The sequence below is a fragment of the Haliaeetus leucocephalus genome, unplaced genomic scaffold (genome assembly GCF_000737465.1).
Source record: "Haliaeetus leucocephalus isolate CR32 unplaced genomic scaffold, Haliaeetus_leucocephalus-4.0 Scaffold295, whole genome shotgun sequence".
In the NCBI taxonomy this organism is placed as follows: domain Eukaryota; kingdom Metazoa; phylum Chordata; class Aves; order Accipitriformes; family Accipitridae; genus Haliaeetus; species Haliaeetus leucocephalus.
In genome coordinates, this window is record NW_010972731.1 from 1751684 (window position 1) to 1770024 (window position 18341).

Sequence of the window (18341 nt, forward strand, 5' to 3'; positions counted from 1 at the left end):
TCAATGGGATCTTAAAATATTTTGTTATTATTTAATAGTCGCATATACTTGGTTCATCTTCTTCCAATTTGTTCTGGTCTTGGTATGCATACTGTTGCCTTTTCTTTTAGAACATTTGCTCAGAGCAGGGAGGATTTCACTCTTATGTTGTTTGAGCAAGCACAGTATGAAGGGGTTCATATTCAGTTAGAGGTGTTAAGCATTACCAGATTAGTAAATTTGGTATGAATTTTATTTATTAGTAAAGTGATAAATATAGAATACCTCTTTGAAATGTCATTTACTTAAATTTCACGTATATGAATTACTAAACAATGTGAACTTCCATTGCAGTGTGCCTTCCTAGTGGAATCCTTAAAGCAACGTTCAATGAATCAGTCTGTTAATCCATTTGTACCAGAAGGAGACTCAAATGCGCTTACGAAGAAAGAGAAAAGAAGGCCGCAGAAGCTGCCATCTCCTAAACCCACAGCTCTCAGTCTGGCTAGAACGGTTTGAAATGGTCCTATTTTTAAGATTCTGTGTGTTTTAATTAGAGATCCTACCCAACTATCAGGTGCTGCTTTTTGTGAAGGAAGTGCTTAGGCTGAAAATTTGAAGGAAGTAAAACAGCACTGTGATAGTACTCTGAATTTACATTTTAATTTGCATTCAAAATCCTACATAAACAAAAAAGTACATCTTATTAACTCCTGCTAAGTAATTAATTATAATGGAACCACACTGTAGTGTCTAAAATTGTCTAAATAATTCCTCCTCTGAGCTTAAAAATTTAGTGTTTAATGAAAGCAAAGGCAAAGCAGAAATGTGCTTTATTAAGTTATGTCAATTTTACAAGTCCTTCTAGCAAGTACTGAATTTTATGGTATCCTGCTCATTTACAGATGAGAGAGCTGCAGCTGAGTAACATGCTTTTGGCCACACAGACAGCCAGCATAAAACAAGAAGTACAATTCAGGATTTGTTTCCTGCCCGCTGTGCTTATTTCCGTGGAGTTATGCTACTGAGTCCTTTGGGATTTTGCTAATGTTTTCCTTGCTAATTTTGACTGTATATGCATCTGTTTTGAGTGGGCGTGCAAATCTCTGATATACATAAATGGCCAGTGCCAGTGCTTACCACTTTGGTGTATAAATGGCTAGATACAGAACTGCCTATTGCAAAGGATGTACTTAACTTTTGACCTTACATTTTCATGTCTCATGTTTGAAATGGGAATGGCACTCTTAAGTGCAGGTGTGTTCATGTTGCAAAGACTTTTGTAGGTAAGCTCAAACAGGTCTTCCATGCTATTTTATCAAAACCAGTATATTGTCAACAGCTCTTCACAAATGCAGGAAAAAAGTAATCGCTCAGAGGTAAGACTACATAGCATAGTTTTACAGGGATTAAACTTGTAGAAAACTGATACAGGTTTGTCTGTAGATGTTTGGTGGTATTTATAGTAGGGCTGTATGTTAAATTAGATGTCAGTTACTTGAAGGCTCTGTGTCACAGCAAAAGTCTGATGCTACAGTAGGTTAAATGAGTGTTCATGTTGTTTAGTAGACTGCTCAGCCCCTAGAGGGTTGAGCCATACCTAAAGGAAAGATTACTGTTGTCAGCACTAGGTTTCCAATATTCAATAAAATTCTGAGGAAAATAGTATCTTCTATAAAACAGTGCCATTACCATACTAGACTGCTCCTTCAGGTGGCAAAAATAGTCCAAACTCATCTGCCTATAGATGTTAGTCTTTAGCTTTATGGCAGTGGATGAAATTGGCAAGATAATTAAAACAGAGCAATTAGAGTTACTTAACCTAGCAAGAAATCGCAAATTAACAAGTCATCATGGCAATCTGCTGACTTTATAGAAGAGCCAGAGTAAAACAGGAATTAGAGAATAATGAAGGATAGTTCCAGTTTTCATTAATGCAGTTATGATCCAACTGAAATACTTTTAAATTTTTTTTAATTATATGTGCTTATAGTATATTAAAGACAGTCATGGTGCAGAGAGAAGTACTTCCATAAACTTACTGGCATGGCGTCCTACTAGTGCCAAAGCAGGAATTCCACCAGGTATGTACAGATTAGAGGCTTTTTGTCTTCACTTTCTTTGGGTTAAAAGAAAATACTAAATTAGAGCTTTAATTTAAGGTTTAGAAATACTTGCAATTTTAATCTTTAATCAGACTGATAGGAAACTTTGCAGTTGTTTTGAAATTACTTCGGTATGAGTTTTAGCTGTATTGTGTCTAGCTTTCTTTTAGGTTGTGAGCAGAAGGAACATTGCACAGCTGTATAGCTGTTTCCAGGTCATATGATTGAACATCCATCCTATATCAGGAAATGTCAAATGTGTGTGGTGGAAAGTAGAGCCCTGCTTTGTCTCATGCCTGAAGCCATAATTAGAACCTTGCTTCTCTTGGTTTTCAATTCATACTACTTTTTTTTTCAAAGGCTCAACAATTCAGAGATTTATTATGTTATTAGTTCAATATATATATTTCTGCTAATACTGTTAGATCCCATCATAATTAATATGCTGTTCCACTTGATTTATTTATGATCCAGTAATGAAGGAAAAAAAACCACAAATGTCAGGTTATCTGAAGTGCTGACTCTTGCAACTGCTTCTGATATATGAAGCAGCTCTTAAATTAATTCCAGTCACTGCTGGTCCCTTAAAGTCCAATTCCTTTCTCCTCCATTTTTGTAATTTTCCTGTGTATCTTTGCTAACATTTGCAATTATTTTTTTTTGCATTAATTTGACTCTTGAAATCTACTGATTTGTTGAAATGAGATTGTTGATATGTAGCAGTGTTTACAAATCTGGATTCATATTTGCATACGAGGTGCTTTGTACAATGTTAATTGGCTTTTCCAACAAATACTATGTTTATTGTAAACCCCTAATCTTTTCAAATTATGCCCTGTGACATTCTTCCTGATGGTAATTTATAAATTTGTAAAGGTTTTGGTTCCATTTCTATGAAAGTAGCATAAGTAGTTCTATAATATGGATTTTTCTTAACCAGTATCTAAAAATTAAGTATTTATAATTGTGGTAATAGGAAATTATGAACTGAATAATAGGGTTGCATGTAAGAGTTTTATCTAGCTGAAGTAAGCCAACATTTTTTTATATTTTTATTAATTTGTAGCACAAACAATAAAAGAATGGCCTCAGACTAACAATAAAAGAAAGCATAAACCAAGGAAGCAGCCAGAGTTTTCTGTGTCAGTATTTTACACTGATAAAGGAAGAAATGTGGGTACGTCTTACCAGGATATGATGGTGAAGCCTTTTTATTATCAGCATCTTTATTATAAAACTGTTAGGATGTTAAGTCACTGATAATCAGTGTGCTTTAAATAGTGAGTGGAAATGAGTTTCACTTATCAAATAGTGGTGGGGGTTTTTGGTTTGATGTTTGGTTTGGGAGGGGTTGGCTCTTTTTGGGTGTTTTGGTTTTGTTTGGGGTTTTTTTTTGGTAAAGTCCTTTGGGATCTTTTGGTCAAAGATGCTCTAAGGGAAAATGCTGTCATCATGGTTTAGATGATTACAGAAGACTTGGTTTAGAATGTTTTGAAGGTGACAATTTTTAAAAATAAGTGATTTTTTTTAAAGTACTTCAATATGTCAAACTCGGCTTTTTTTTCAAATGTGGAATTGTGTCTGAAATACTAGTCTGGGTTTTGGGGTGGTTTTGGGGTTTGTTTTTTTTTTTAATCCACAGATTCAAAAGGGCTATGATTTAAACCTAAGGTTCCCAATATTACTTTGTTCATTTTCTTAACTAGGTACAGTATACCGAAAGTATCCAAAGATAATGTGCGTAAGAAAGTCTGTTCCCTCTGTTACATTGCCAAAAAAAGAGGAAATCTGTTCAAGCAAAGAGGTATTTTGCTCCTTACTAGGAAATTGCCATTTTAGAATTATCCATATGAATTAATGTGAACATGTTAGTTGTGATTCTGTACAATGTATTATTACTTAAACTGTCTAATATTTACTAACAACCAATTGCTCCATTTGTTTGTCTTACAAGTGGCTGACCAAGTACAGTATTAAAAAGCTTAAACTGGAATTGCCCAGACTGATGTTTGGTCCAGGCTGTACTCACCAAAAGAAAACTGTGGAGTCTCTGCACAAGAAAGTATCGGCAAAATACTGTACTATCTTCCCTAGTGTAGAAATCAATGTAAGCTTTTGCAGATGTCATATACCTACAACAGTGAAAGGCTTTGTATTTGTTTAAGACAATGCATGTTGATCAATGTTTGTGGCTTGGCAGTGTGATGTTCCCTCCACTATTCCCTGTTCTTCTTTCTAAATGACCCTTCTATTAGAAAGCTAGAGGTCTTTTATTCACCACAAAAAATACTTAGTATGTTTGAAGTGCAAACTGCATGGGATCTTTACAACGTATGGCATCTCCTCTGATCATACAGTGTGAAAAATAATTTTTAAATTTTAAGTAAAGCTTTTAAAAATTATATGTGAGTCGAAACTGGGAAAATGTTTGATCTTTACTGTTTGGGTTTGTGCAATGACTGGAGAGAAGCATAGAAAGTTAAGTCCAGGATATTATTGCTCTTTTATATCTATAAAACTGTCAGAAATAATGCAACCGATGCACCTGTCCAGTCAAATTATATGATTTTGTTGCCCAGCACAGCTGGCTGAGATGAGAACTAGGCTTTCCTGATTTGGGTAAACCAGTTATTTAGTAGCAACAGAGTTGCAAAAATTTTCTTACACTATTTCATAGAGGTAAAGACAAAAAACCTAATCTCCCTGATTTCTAATGCAGACATTGCATATATAGCAGCTGATCTGAAATCTCTTGAAGTAAAATGCTTCTGTACAAACTGAATTTTTCCAGGGGGTTGTGAAACATCTGCAGTTTCAATCTAAAGAACTGGAAACCTACACTGAACAACTGGAGAAAGTATTGCAGCGCTATATACAAAGAATACAGTGGCTTCTGTCAGGTATTGGTGTGCATCCGTTTTTCTACAAAGCACAACTTAAACATATGTTAAATATTCTTGTCTACTATTTCTAATAGAATAAATCTGAACATAAATCTGGACCTCAAATATGAATAAAGATCATTGTTTTGCATTTCACTGAAATTTTAAAATGTATCTTTATGACAATGAAATAAGAATGCAAGAGAATTCAGCATCTGTGTAGCTGATGAACATCTAGCTTGCTGTGAAATAATTAGGGCTGTGATGTAAGTTTTTCTTTTTTGTATGTCGTGTTCATGAATACAAGGTTCCTGGTGTCAGAAGCTTTCTATCAACAGAATATATACAATGACATATACAAGCAAAATTAGCTTTTCTGTTTCTTCTGCTAAGAATGTGCCCTATTTAGAAGTTCAGCATCACTGCTGGTGAAAAGTACTTTGATCCCTCTGTTGCTTATAAAGATCTTTGTTGGGAAACAGTTTAATTTTTTGCTGGATTGTAAAGTAGGAGCTACAAATTATTTAATGCAAGTTGCTACAATTGGCTAGTAATTAATGCTTGACAGTGCTAGATTTGAAATGGCAAAAGATTTTTCTATTATTAACCTTTGAACTACCTCATTTCCACACAGATTAGAATTTATTATGTAGAAATATGCCCAAAATAACCCCTAAAGACTGAAGATTTTACAGTATGCTCAATAAAATAATATGTTCAATAAAAAAAGCCTGTGTAATGACGCTTAATTAGTTTTAATGTTCTGGCCAGGAAGCCGAAGATTGTTTGGTACCATTTTAGAAGCAAATGTCTGTGTTTTGATTGATACATCCGGTTCCATGGACCCATATTTGCCACATATCACAAAAGAACTTACCTCTCTTATCTGGGAACAGCTGAGAAAAAATGAAGTCAGGTATGATGAACTACTGATAAAGACTGAAATCTGCACTACTTATTATTACATAATAAGGTTACTTAATAATTACAAATAATACAGTACTGAAACACAGTACAAGTAATGATTATATGTTAGTGCATAATATGCATGTGACATGAACTGCTTTTTCTGTTCTTTTTAACCAGTTTTTAATTCTGAGCTCTTTAAGATTTGAGCCTCATTTGCCATAGGCTGATGCTGTTTATCCTTTTGGGCTCAGCATTCCCATAGATTTTGTCTTCCTGCAGAGTGAGACATGCTTTCTGACTCTTCCAAAGCTGAAGACCTTAATCCAATACTAGGCTCTTGGTTTTGTTTTTTTGGTTGCTTCTAGTTTTGTTTTGGGGTTTTTAATTGGATTTGGGGTTGTGTGTGTTTGTTTTTTTGTTTTGTTTTGGTTTTTTATTTCAAAACAGGCTTATCTGAAGTGACTGATAGTATTGGTTAGGGTTACATGTTGTGGGCCATCTTTCTCCTCAGGTTTAACCTGCTGAGATTTGCAGAAAACACAGAGAGTTGGAAGGAGTGTCTTGTAGGGGCAAATGATCAAACATGTCATGATGCTGTGCAGTGGGTATCCAAATTCCATGCTCATGGTAATACATGCATCCTTATGGCTTTACAGGTTAGTAAATTGTGTACCATATTTTGGAGAAGACATTGTGTCTTGTGATAAAACACTTCCATCTGACTGATAATATTTTAGGAAAATTACTTGGTCAAAGCATACAACATTTTTATATGCAAAACACTGAACAGATCTGGAATCAAGCTACTGTTCCTGTCCCCAGGGCTCATAGATACTAGAATTCATTGCTCATACTGAGTATAAGAAAAATGTGAAATATCAATAGTTGCATTAATGTTTGTGTTCAAAGAATACTGGAGAGAGAAAATAGCCAGTTGCTCAAAATTCTGTTTATGTACAACTGTGGCTGTGATATATTTGCTTTGGGCCAAACAGGGATTTTAAAGAAGCAGTGTTTGTTGGAATCACATGGGCATTGAGTGTAATTCTTGAACTTCAGTAACAGGTGAAGAAACTTTTCTCCTATAAAAGTTCTCAGTGTAGAAATCAACTAGTAATAATAATTTAAAACAGAGACTGAAAGAACTTGCAATTTCATGAGATTTAAAATTTGAATAAAAAAAGAAATGTTGCCTTAAATGAATGATTCCTATTCCAGACACCCTTGCAGAATCTCTTTATAAATTTTATGGAATTCATCATGAATTAAGTTCAGTAGAACTATAAGGCATGTCTGTATTACAAAGATGTCCACTGAGTCAATTACCGTAGCAAGAAAAAGGCCAAGTCCTAGTGAGCCTGATTTTCAGACATTAAGCATCTTTAACTACCACAAACTGTGATGTAAAAATCTTCTGTCAGCAGTTCTCCAAAACCAGTTAATTTGGTTATTTCAGTGAGTCAGGTTTTGGTGATGCCCTGCTTATGATTATATTGCCTTATGCTACAAATTATCTACTTGTTTATATTTCAAAATTATATCCTTGATCTCTTTCATACTTGGTGAAAAGCAAAAGACAATAATAACTTGATTAATGATGTAGTAAATATAAAACTATCTTAAATCATTGGAATAGTGTTTTCATTCTTAAGTATAACTCTTTGTATAAGTGTACTAATTATTTAAACTTATTTTCTGCTTTTCAGAAGGCCCTCAGTTTCAAAGGTATAGAGGCACTGTACATATTGACTGATGGAAAACCTGACACCAGTTGCAGTCTGATTTTGAAAGAAATTGAAAGATTGAGAAAGAAACAAGATATTAAAATCCACACCATTTCTTTTAACTGTACAGACAGGTATATGATACTTTGCAAGAACAACAACAACAAAAAACTTTAAAATTACTGGTTTATTTATTGTCAAAAGGCTGTGTTACCAAAATGGGTCACGTGCTCAGTTCACTGAACACCAGGATTGAGCTAGACATTCATGCATATGGGAACTGGGAAGGCTGTTGTGACACAGGTAATTGCCACATGGCCTTCATCTCCCACAGCTTATGTCCTTGAGAGAGTTACCTCCACACATACAAAGAAGTGATATGCATCACTAGTCTGCAATACTGAGGTCATTCCTGTAGTTCTATCATTAGTCTATCATATACACATCCCTATAGAGGCATAAGAAGTTAATACACCGACCTGGACTGGAATCGGGAGCACTGGGAAAGTGCTAAAGCCAGCCATAGTGGGTTGTTGGTTAAAGATAGATCTCTGGATGTTCCTTTTTGGGGGTCTTTGCATGGTCCAGAATTGGGAACCATGATACAATATCAAAAAGTATGCATTCCTCTAGATTTTAATTCGTGGCTGTGCCTGTGTGGTGCAGGGAGCAGATAGCCAAACAGGCCACCAGTTCTTTCTAGAATAGGTGCATGTCCACATTGCCACCTCAAAATGCAGTAGTTGTCTAAGGTCTTCAGGAACTCAGCCTTGCCTGCCAGCCCTCCCGTCCCAGTGGCAGTCATGGGGTTAACAACTTCTGGGTAATGCCTTTGGGTTATCCAGCTGCCATGAGAAATTTTTGACCCTCTCATAGCACAAACTGACAGGCAGTGTTGTTTCTGTTAGGTCCTAGGTTGCATCCTGCTGAACTGTGAGGTGGATGTTGCCACAGCAGTGGAAAAGAGCTGTAAAAAGACATTAAAAAGCATAAGAAATAAAAGGTTCAGGAAGGTGAACATGCAACAGAAAATATGGTCATAGGAAAGGTAAAAGATTTCAAAGCAGGAGTGAGGATGGATGAGGAAAGACCAGCAGGATCTCAAGGAAAGCTGAGAGATGGTAGTCATGAGAAAATAGGGCACACACGATGGTTGGGCCATTCTGTAGCACTTCAGGGTGTTCTCAGAGCTCTGGATGGTTCAGGAGTCATCTGTGGGCATGTCTGCTAGGTGTACACTGGAGAATGTTGTGCTAGTACAACCACGCTAATGCCTGATAAAAAGTTGAAAGCATATGTGCATTGGAGTTTCTAGATTAGTCTCCTGCTGAAGTAGTATAGTTTGCACACAACAGAGCTACTGAGATAGCTAAACCAACATGTGACAGACAAAAATAATTGGGGGATTTGCTTCAAAACTCCATTACTGTTCCAAATTAAATTGCCCAGATCCTGTACTGCTATGGTAGCTAATAGACCTTAAAGCTAAATCCCTCAAAAGATGACAGTTTGGATGTCATTCTTCAAGCCATTAAGGGGAGAAGTAGTGGACTTCTTGATGCATAGTCTGTGACCTTTGTGATTTTGGAAGTGAGGTTTGACAGGAAGAGTGTTACTTTATAAGCTTCTATATATCTTCCTTCCTGGTAAAAACTTTGAATTATGGGCCCTAAGTTGAGAAAGCCACTTTAAGTATTTATGAAAAGTCTTTTAATTCTGAATATTTTGAGTTAATTTATTTGCATATCACTTGGTTAACTGGTCAGTAACCAATAATTGTCTGTTAAGGAAATCTGCTTATATAATAATGGAGATAATAATTTATAATAATGGAAATAATAATTTATAATCCTTTATAAATAAGGGAGAAAGATGTCACTTCTGACTATGAGTTACTCTGAAACAAAATCTGCTGCTTCCATTCAAAAAAAATCTAGTCATTTGTGGAGATTTTAGTGTCCAGAATGGAATCAATCCTTACAGCTTACTTGAAATTAATGGACATGTAACTATTTTTGACTTTGCAAGGCTAGTACTTGGGAGACAGGACTCTAAAATGATGTATAAATGGCAGTAAAAGTGTGTGATTTAGCATATTTGCAATAAGAATACAGTAACAACTGTACTAGTTATCCTAATGGTTCTCATTGGACAATGAGAAGTAATAGAGGCTGGGGCAAGAGAATAAAATATGGGGCATGCACAAAATGTTCTTTCCCTTTATGGAGTCTCCCAGCTTTTGGGTTTTTTCCCGTGTGTAAAATATTACTGCCCTTTACCTGCTAGCCTGGCTTCTGGATTTCTTGGTTTAGTTTCTTTTTTTGGTTCTGTTGCTACACTGAACCTATTGTCCAAAAGTAGCCTGTCTTTGGAGGTTATGACAGCTAAGCAGTTTATATTCTTCATGAGCAATTGACAGATAGAAACTATACAGAAGTTTATAATCATATCCTCCAAACTATTTGTTTTGATCTAATATTCTTTGAGGAATTCTTAGAAATTCTTCTTCTATTGTTGTTGCTTTCAGGGAAATAATTTTCATAAGTAACTTACTACTTTGTTGTTAACAGAGGAGCTAATGAATTTCTGAAGAAGCTTGCTTCCCAAACAGGAGGGCGCTACCATTGCAGTTTTGGAGTTGTGGATGGACAATTAGCAGCACACAGAATGTTGACAGAGGGGCTTGATGTTGAAGATGTATGTTAAATAGATTGGTTTTGTTGGGTTTGGGTTTGTTTCATTTCAACTTAGTTCTTCATCAGTAGTCAAACTGCATTTAAAAAAGAAAAATCATGAGAAAAATAAATGCAAGACTCCTAAGATAACTTCACATTGAAACTGAAAGGAGAAATTTTAATATATGGCTTTGCCTCTCTGCTAGCTGGCTAGGTCAGGTGACCAAACCCATGAAACAAGTATACAATGGAATACAGTTTTTGAAAGAGAAGCAAAAAAAATCTTGTATCTGGACACTGGACACTGTGGGTTTTAAGCTAACTTTATCTTTTGCTGTGCCCTCTTACCCTTACCATCTTTTATTTTATTTATGTAATTGTAAAATCCTCATACAGTGTTCAGCATGTGAATGCTCCAGCAGGAAATCTCAGGGATTGCCACAGTAGAAAAATACATTAATGAACAGAACCATATTCAATACAGAGTTGCTCTGCTCTCCCCTGGTAATATCAAGACCTTCTCTGCAAGTAGATAGGAGTAGGGAGATTTAGAGCTTAGGCTCAGTTAGTTAAGTTGGTAGAAATTGAAAATAGTAAGTAGGTGCAGGTTAAAGTAGAATATTTAAATTCTGTTTTCAGGATCCAGTTTTCCCGTACTTTGAAGGAGATGATTTAAAGAAACTTATTCAAGAAGTAGCAAAAGCTAGAAGTTTCTTGAAACAAGCAAAATCTTTGAGGTGAGTATTTATCAAGAATCTTTCAATAATTGCTTTTTTATTTCATGAAAGGATGACAAGAATAACTGGCTTCCAGTGTCTGCTATGTAAAAAAGAATTGCTGTTTCTTTCCTTGTACTGTCAAATTTAGTGGTTTTTTGAGGCTTGGAAAATGACACGCAAGCCAGCTGTTTCAGAGGGATTTACTTTTAAGGTCTTACACAGTTAGCTACCATCTGTAGTAAAGGATCTGAGCAGATTCTAACAATGTGTTAAACTTTAGGGCTGTTGTTTTCTCTCAGTTGTTGTCCCTCCATTTCTTACATCAAAGAGAAATTACATTAAGTTGTTCCTCTCCTTGCTGAGTTCTGTCATCTGCCAAATTGATGTATTTCTCTTGGTATATATTGTTAAAAGAGAAAATTGACTCTTGTTAATGTGATGCAATGGTCTTTTTAGTACCTATTCCTTTAGTATGACTTCTTACTCAGAAATGCAAATTACTTTTATTTTCTAAAATCTGTATGGGCTGCTTCTATCCTACCTCATCCTGATTTCTCTAACTGCATCACCATCCATTCTCTGTCTGCTAGAATTATGTTCTCTGCATGGAATAATGTGAGATCTTTCTTCTGTTCTCAAACAATCCCATCTCAAACCCAAGGGAAAAAGAAATTTCATCTTGAGGGAGGATGTGGAAGAGAAAAGAAAGAGAGACCAACCTGAAGAGTGTTGGTAGAACATTCTTATTCTATGGAGAGAGAAGGAAGCTGAAAATTACAGTGAGGAAGGAAAGAGGGGAAGACACAGGACAAACTCTGGTGGCCCCAAGACTTAATAGGGAAAGGAAAAAGATTAAAAGTCAAATTAATTAGGAAAGCAGAAAAAGACTGACATTGAGAGATGAGATCTTTGAGAGGAGAATGATTTTGTCGGATCCTGGGGTAAATCAGGAAATGTAAGAAGAGTTAAGAGGAAGGCTTAGGGAATCTTCCCAGAAAAAGGCTAGTAGAAACTTTACAGGTCTTTCGAGGCAAAGAGAAAGGGAGATTGATAGTAATTTGAAAAGTAGAGCAGCATATCCCTGCTGGCACTGCATGCCATCTGTATCTGAGTAGACTGAATTGGCTCGAGTGGCACACCATTTCATGGTGCTTCTGGTATCATTCAGAGCTAGCTTTGATACCTGCCTAGAACAGGAGTGAACAGTTAAATTGTATTGATTGTTATGTTTCTTCATTGTTACACTTCCTAACTGCCAATCCAGAACCAGAAAGCGGCATTTCAATAGTAATAGTGGACAAAAGTACTTGCAAAGAGCCTTAAAATGCGTTATACCTCCTCAATGAAAAGATTTCTGTTGCACAAGGACATGGCTAAACAGAGATACAAAGCTACTTTATGTCTCCATGAAAAGCTGCTGTAATTCTTTGGGGTTTGTTTCTCTTTCAAACAGGTTATTACTACAAAAATGGAATATAAAGCAAAAGGACAATTCTGGCTTTAAAAAAAGTGCTCAGGTAAATATTCACCACAAATAGATCATAGTTTATATATAGTTCATATGTTACCACAGAAGAATAACACTTCATAAGCCTAACATAAAATATGTTAATTTCCAGCAGTGGAAACTTTTTTTCCCAAGTTGAAAACATTTGTAATGATTTTAGTTCTTAGCAGAGCTAGTCCACAAAGAACAGAGCTATACACAAAGAACAGCTCAAAGAGAACTTTGGATATTTGGCATGAAAGGAGCAAGGCAGATGTGTATTTGTAGTTATTAATGGTTTAGCTCTTTCTAAGAGCAAACAGCTAAACACATTAGAGGGTTAGGACCAGTTACAATGGCTGTAATAACAATTGCTACATGGACTGCATGATTTATCAGTTAAATGAACAAGGCTGAAAAAAGACCGTGCTAATAGCAAAGACAGCCTCAGCAAACACTGGATTATTGTTACAAAGTTGTGGGAGAGGCAGCTGGACAAACTAAACCTCTGGCAGAGCCAACCTGCTGCTTTTAAATTGGCAAAGTGAAAATTACAGGAAAAGAGAAGTTGCTGGGTGGAAATACATTCTCAGGGTTAAGCAGTACAGAAGCATTTGTCACAGAGCTGTTTGAGGGGGAAAGAAGTGGACGTGCAGACAACTGCAGAGAGTTGCACTACAGAACTTAGGCCTGCCAAGATATTCCTCGAGGAAATGTGTAAGGCAGATAGATACATAGTGAGACTGTTTTTTAAATCCTTGTTTCTATAGCTGTAGTTTGTATTTTGGTTTACAAACATTGCCGAGTCATTCAAAGAGAAGAAAAAAAAAATCCAGTCAGATCCGCTGGTTAAGAATGCTTGCTTCAGGGAGAATGGAACCTGGAGCCTGGTCAAGTATGTGCAGAGTTCAGCATGTAAAGGCCGATGACTAAAGAGAGAAATGCTTGGTGAGGAAACAGATATATAACCATCCTGTAGTAGCAAGAAAGTTGTTACAGGCATGTCGAGACAGAGGCTAGTGTTCCACAACCATCTGTCTGTATAGGTAAACGATATTGTTTGTAAAGTGTCTAGGAAGAGGCATTCCTGTTAACGTACTTCAGAGAGTACATAGCATTGTAACACGATTAAACACGTAAGTGAGGAAAATTGAAAGTTAATCAAGTTAATTTATATTGGTTTTCCATTACCATTTTGTCAAGGGTGATGGTGAGCCTATGCAGTTTATATATTTTGAATTGTATTTTTAAAACTATTCATGTGCTTGACTTCTAGGATTAAATTTTAGACCAAGAAAAGACGCTGAAGAGGTTTGGAGTGGTTCCACTCACCTGCTTCTTTTCAGAGTGTGCTTAAAGGTTCCAGCTTCAAGGAAAGAGGAAAGATGTATTCTTTATTGTCTCTGAACTTCTGGCAAGAGAAGAAGTTACAGATGATACGTGCTGTTGATTTATTCCACTTGCAGACTTTGCAGGACTCAAAGTAAATCAAGCCCTGAACTCTCCAAAGTTTAAACATAAGTAGAGGATATTTCTCAATATAGCTAATACAAATTTTAAGTGTCATGTATTTCTAATACAATGAGTAGTTATACAGGGTCACAACTTTTGTTTCTCTTCTATTCTACTACATCATACTAATAATTGCTTCAATCAGTTGGTGGTATGTCCAAGATGTCTTTTTTGGCAGTTGGTTTGAGACTTGTTTGCTGGTGCTCATTATCGCTAACAAATGGGACAGATGGCTGTGATACTAGAAAGAGAATTCTTCAGCCAGTTTCACGGAAAACAAAGCTTGGAATGAATGTTTTTGCCAAAAGAAGTTTGCTAATAATTATTTCCACTCTTTTCTTTTTTTGTTGGCAGTAGAGGATATAGAGACATGCAAACAAGTAATATTGTGTTGCTCATAAAGCCTGGTTATATTTGTGTAACCAGACACTGCCAGACTTCTAAGCAATTCTGTTAAGTTCTTAGGTGTTTCCTATCCTAGAAAGATTAAAAATATGTTTGCCAGTACTGTGTAAGAAAATCCAGTTTAAGCTAACTGCAGTAATGAGGCATATATTTTTCCAGTTGATTTATGAAATAATTTTTTATTTTTTTTTAACGAAGAACTCTGCTATGACAGCTCATTAGTATTTTTTAGGTGTTTACTGTTGTCTTTCAGAGGGTTAGGAATTCATCTCAGGTGTTTAATATATGTAATATTTAATGAAAATGGATTCAGACTGCAAAATTCAGATACTTGATCTGAGTTTATTCAGGAGCCATTTGCAACTCCCGAGTGCCAGCTGATGGGAGTGATTAGATATAAGTTGATATGGGAGATACTATCTTTTCTGTCCCTCCATCTGTTTTGTCTCCATAAAGAATTAAAAATTATTTCTATCATAAAAGTCTCTTTTTAGTGTTGTATGCTCTGCAGCAGCTGACTCCTGCCTTCCATGTTAGTACCAGCCTGCTGTGGAATACTGCAGTTAAAATGGTGCTTTGTGCTAGGCATCACTTTCTCTGATTTTTTTAGTATGTGCATTGGTATGTGTGTAACTGCTGAGATGCTTTGATATGAAAATGTTAGTTGTAAATTAATAGGATTAATTACATTTTTATTTGGGGTATATCAATATTAGATTATAATCTCTGATAAAATGAGTGGATTTGTACTAATGGAAATGTTAAAACAGTAAATCTAGGTAGAAAGGATGAGGTTTCTGTATTGCCAAAAAGAGATTCTTATTTATTCCTCGGAGGATTTAAGAAATGTCACAATACTGTAGCATAGATTATGATACTCTTATAAAGGTCCTTTAAAAGAACCTTAAAAGGAAATATACCCGTGCAGGTATGTTAAATGATATCAGAGACTTTTTGTGAAATAAGATAGTAATGCACATGTCAGATTTTGCAAATGTGGATAAGCATCAGAATATTTCAGTGTGTTGTGTTAGGTTGCAATCTGTCACACCTCCCATTTACAGCCTCTATTTTTAGACTGATCGTCAATGGATCTATGTAATCCCAAATTCGCAGCAACCTACACTAATACTCATCTCTTCACTCAGTTGTTTGTTTTGGTTTAGACTGATCATTTGTTTCTGTGGGCAGAGCATAGCAAGTTTCTCTGGTTCTCTTGAGTATCCTCCCAGACTTAAAGTAGGTGTTAGGAATTCAGGAGTCTTCTCTTTGCTGGTGATATGAGCTAAGGGTTTCCAAGTCTCCTGCTGAAGACAAATGCAACTGAAAACTAAGGAACAAATGTTGATGTTAGAATTTTTGTAACCGCAGAAGCTATAAAATAGTTGGGTGTTACAGTATTTAGCCATTGCATCCCATCCAACCTCACTTCTTCTGTAAGCATTTTCAGGCTGTAGCCTCTCCATGTTTCTGAAGGCTTCTTGTCTTGCAGGCTGGTCAGTCCTGCTATCTACTCAGAGCAGCTTCTTCCTTTAAAATGTAGTTTCTGTCTCCTGCCTATCACCTACCTGGAAACTCTCATCCTACCTGCTTCCATCAATCTGAGGGCTAATTTGTCAGGAAAACATTTTAAGGAGATGATTCAGCTGTGATGGCCTGATTAATGGAGTGCTCTGTTAATGGCTTTTCAATGTTGATCTGTCATGTATATGTCATTTGCTTTCCTGGTTTATGCTTCCTGGAATGCAATTCCCTGTATTCAAGACATAATAAAAGAGGAGTTTTATAATTGACAAAGATGTGTATTTTTCTGCCAGCTTGTTTGTAAGTCATGTCATTGCTGTGACTCACTGAATATGTTGCTTTGAATTCAATGAATTGAAGACAAACGGCTGAACCAGTTGCTACCTTGAAGTACGTGTTCTACTCCCTATCAGAGGAGTGCTGGTTTTGCAGCCAGAGTGGGTAACTTCTGTATGGAGTGGCTCATGTACTGCCATAATTTACACTCAACTTCCAGCTGCTGTGCTACAGTTAACTGGTGCAGATGTTCATAAAAGCTTAGTGTGGACTGGCAGTTCAGGAACTCCTTTCTGCATGGTTCAGCCATACCGGCTTCAGGGGACAACAACCTTCAGAAGAAGGGTGGGATGCTGGGGAAAATAACAAATTAATCCATCTAAATATGCCTGAATTTGAGTCAACCCCAGGAAGTTCATGCTGCTTCTAAGGAAGATAACAGCAATAAGTGTGTGTTGTGCTGTGTCCTTTAGAATTCTGTCCAGTAAGAATTTCTCTGTGCTTTGTAAGCATGCTATCTACTATTAGTGCGTATCTAGATTTGTAACTATAAAGTTCCAAGACTTTAGGTACCCAAACGTGTTAATACAACTAAGTCACAAGAATTTTCATGGAATCATTTTAATGCATCTCAACCAGTTAGATGGATATAGGATACTTTCATTGAACTTCAGGCCTCTGTGAAACCATCTCAAACAGATCCTTATTAGATGTTTGCTTTCTGAATAGTTCAACAAAACAGAGAGGAAGAAGGGAAAATCCAATTCCAGGAAACCTGCCAGCATCAGAAAACACGCTATTCTTTCCCTGTCTCTGTTACAATAAAGGGAATATAAGTTTTAGGTAATTATATTGAACGCACTGGTGGAACTACTGTATGAGGAGACTGATAATCCCTGATTTATATCATGTGAGACTTCATCAGTTAGAATCTTAAATTCTATTCAGAGTTTGATAGGTAGATTAGGCCAACCCTGTATGCTGCAAGTTTACATGCTTTTAGTGATATGGCCTGCCTCTGTCATTGTGGCCACATTTAATGTGGTACTGAGACTCACTCTTAGTAGAGTAATAACTAGCAAATAACAAACTTAATCTCTGTTAGAAGGTTTTTCTTTTTTCCTTTCCTGCTTGGAAAGTTCTGAAGCTTATGTTACAATTTCTGGGTTAATAACAGCAATAGAAGTGAATGAAACTTTGTAAATGAAACTGAGTAGAAGTTATGATAAGGTTTTAAATTATATCTGACTGGCATAGTGCAAAACATCCATCCTAAGCCACCTCCCATGCCCTTGTCACTCCTCCAATGCTTTTTGGTACGAAAACAAACCATGTAGTAGTAATGATGATCTGTATTTCTCTCTTCCAGTGCAATGACCATTAGAAAACTTTTGAATTAAGAGGAAACCTATTAGGATTGGTCTTCAATAATCTTTTTAAAACCTGCATATATATAGCTCCTGTGGTTTGGTTTTTTTTGTTTTCTCTGTGATTCCTATATGTAAGAAGCCAAGCTGTCATCTCTGCTCATGCCTTTATTCAGTACAAGTTAATGCAGTATTTTTATTTATGATGCATTTGTATTCCTTCTCTTCAAATATTGCATAAACTGTCCCCATTTCTAACAAGACCTAAGAGCTGATAAAGGGCATGTTCATTGTTGCTATTAGAAGTTGCTTTTTTTTCTTCCTGTAATTCTACCCTGACTTGGCAATGTAGTCTTAAAGTTATCATTTCATTTGACCTGTAAATCAATCTGTGTAGCATGCAAAGTAAACGAGAACAACATAACTTGAAAAGCATTTTATATGACAAAATCCAGGGCTGTGTTTTGAAGTATTTATGTGTGCTTTATTCCTTCCATAAGGAAATGGTGAAATATGCAGAATTGTAACACAAATAGATACACAAAGACACAGGAAAAAGGAAGGAGTAGAGTGAGAATGTTTATGTATGTTAATGAAGAACTGAGGGACTTACGAAGAATCTGATCTCTTAGCTTTGCATCTAGCTGTGTGAAGAATATAGTAGAAAACATTGATTTTTTTCAGACTTTTTTTTAAGAAGAAAAATATGTTTAAAGTACTAGATATGGTTGGTTTTAGAAACACTGTATCTGATAGTATTAAAAAGAAAAAGCCCTTA

At 36.0% G+C, this 18341-nt stretch overlaps 1 protein-coding gene across 1 annotated transcript in view; it reads left to right on the plus strand.

Annotated features, from left to right (window-relative positions):
- Positions 1-13831, plus strand: part of VWA3A (von Willebrand factor A domain containing 3A) — a 34764-nt gene extending 20933 nt beyond the window's left edge. The window contains exons 21-33 of the mRNA XM_010570195.1: positions 334-492; positions 1973-2063; positions 3151-3261; positions 3791-3888; positions 4039-4191; positions 4876-4984; positions 5738-5882; positions 6387-6531; positions 7582-7733; positions 10170-10296; positions 10914-11011; positions 12447-12510; positions 13756-13831. Coding sequence (XP_010568497.1) covers positions 334-492; positions 1973-2063; positions 3151-3261; positions 3791-3888; positions 4039-4191; positions 4876-4984; positions 5738-5882; positions 6387-6531; positions 7582-7733; positions 10170-10296; positions 10914-11011; positions 12447-12510; positions 13756-13761 — 1458 coding nt within the window. The 3' untranslated portion in view covers positions 13762-13831. The remainder of the gene's footprint in view (positions 1-333; positions 493-1972; positions 2064-3150; positions 3262-3790; positions 3889-4038; positions 4192-4875; positions 4985-5737; positions 5883-6386; positions 6532-7581; positions 7734-10169; positions 10297-10913; positions 11012-12446; positions 12511-13755) is intronic.
- The last annotated feature ends 4510 nt before the right edge of the window (positions 13832-18341 follow it).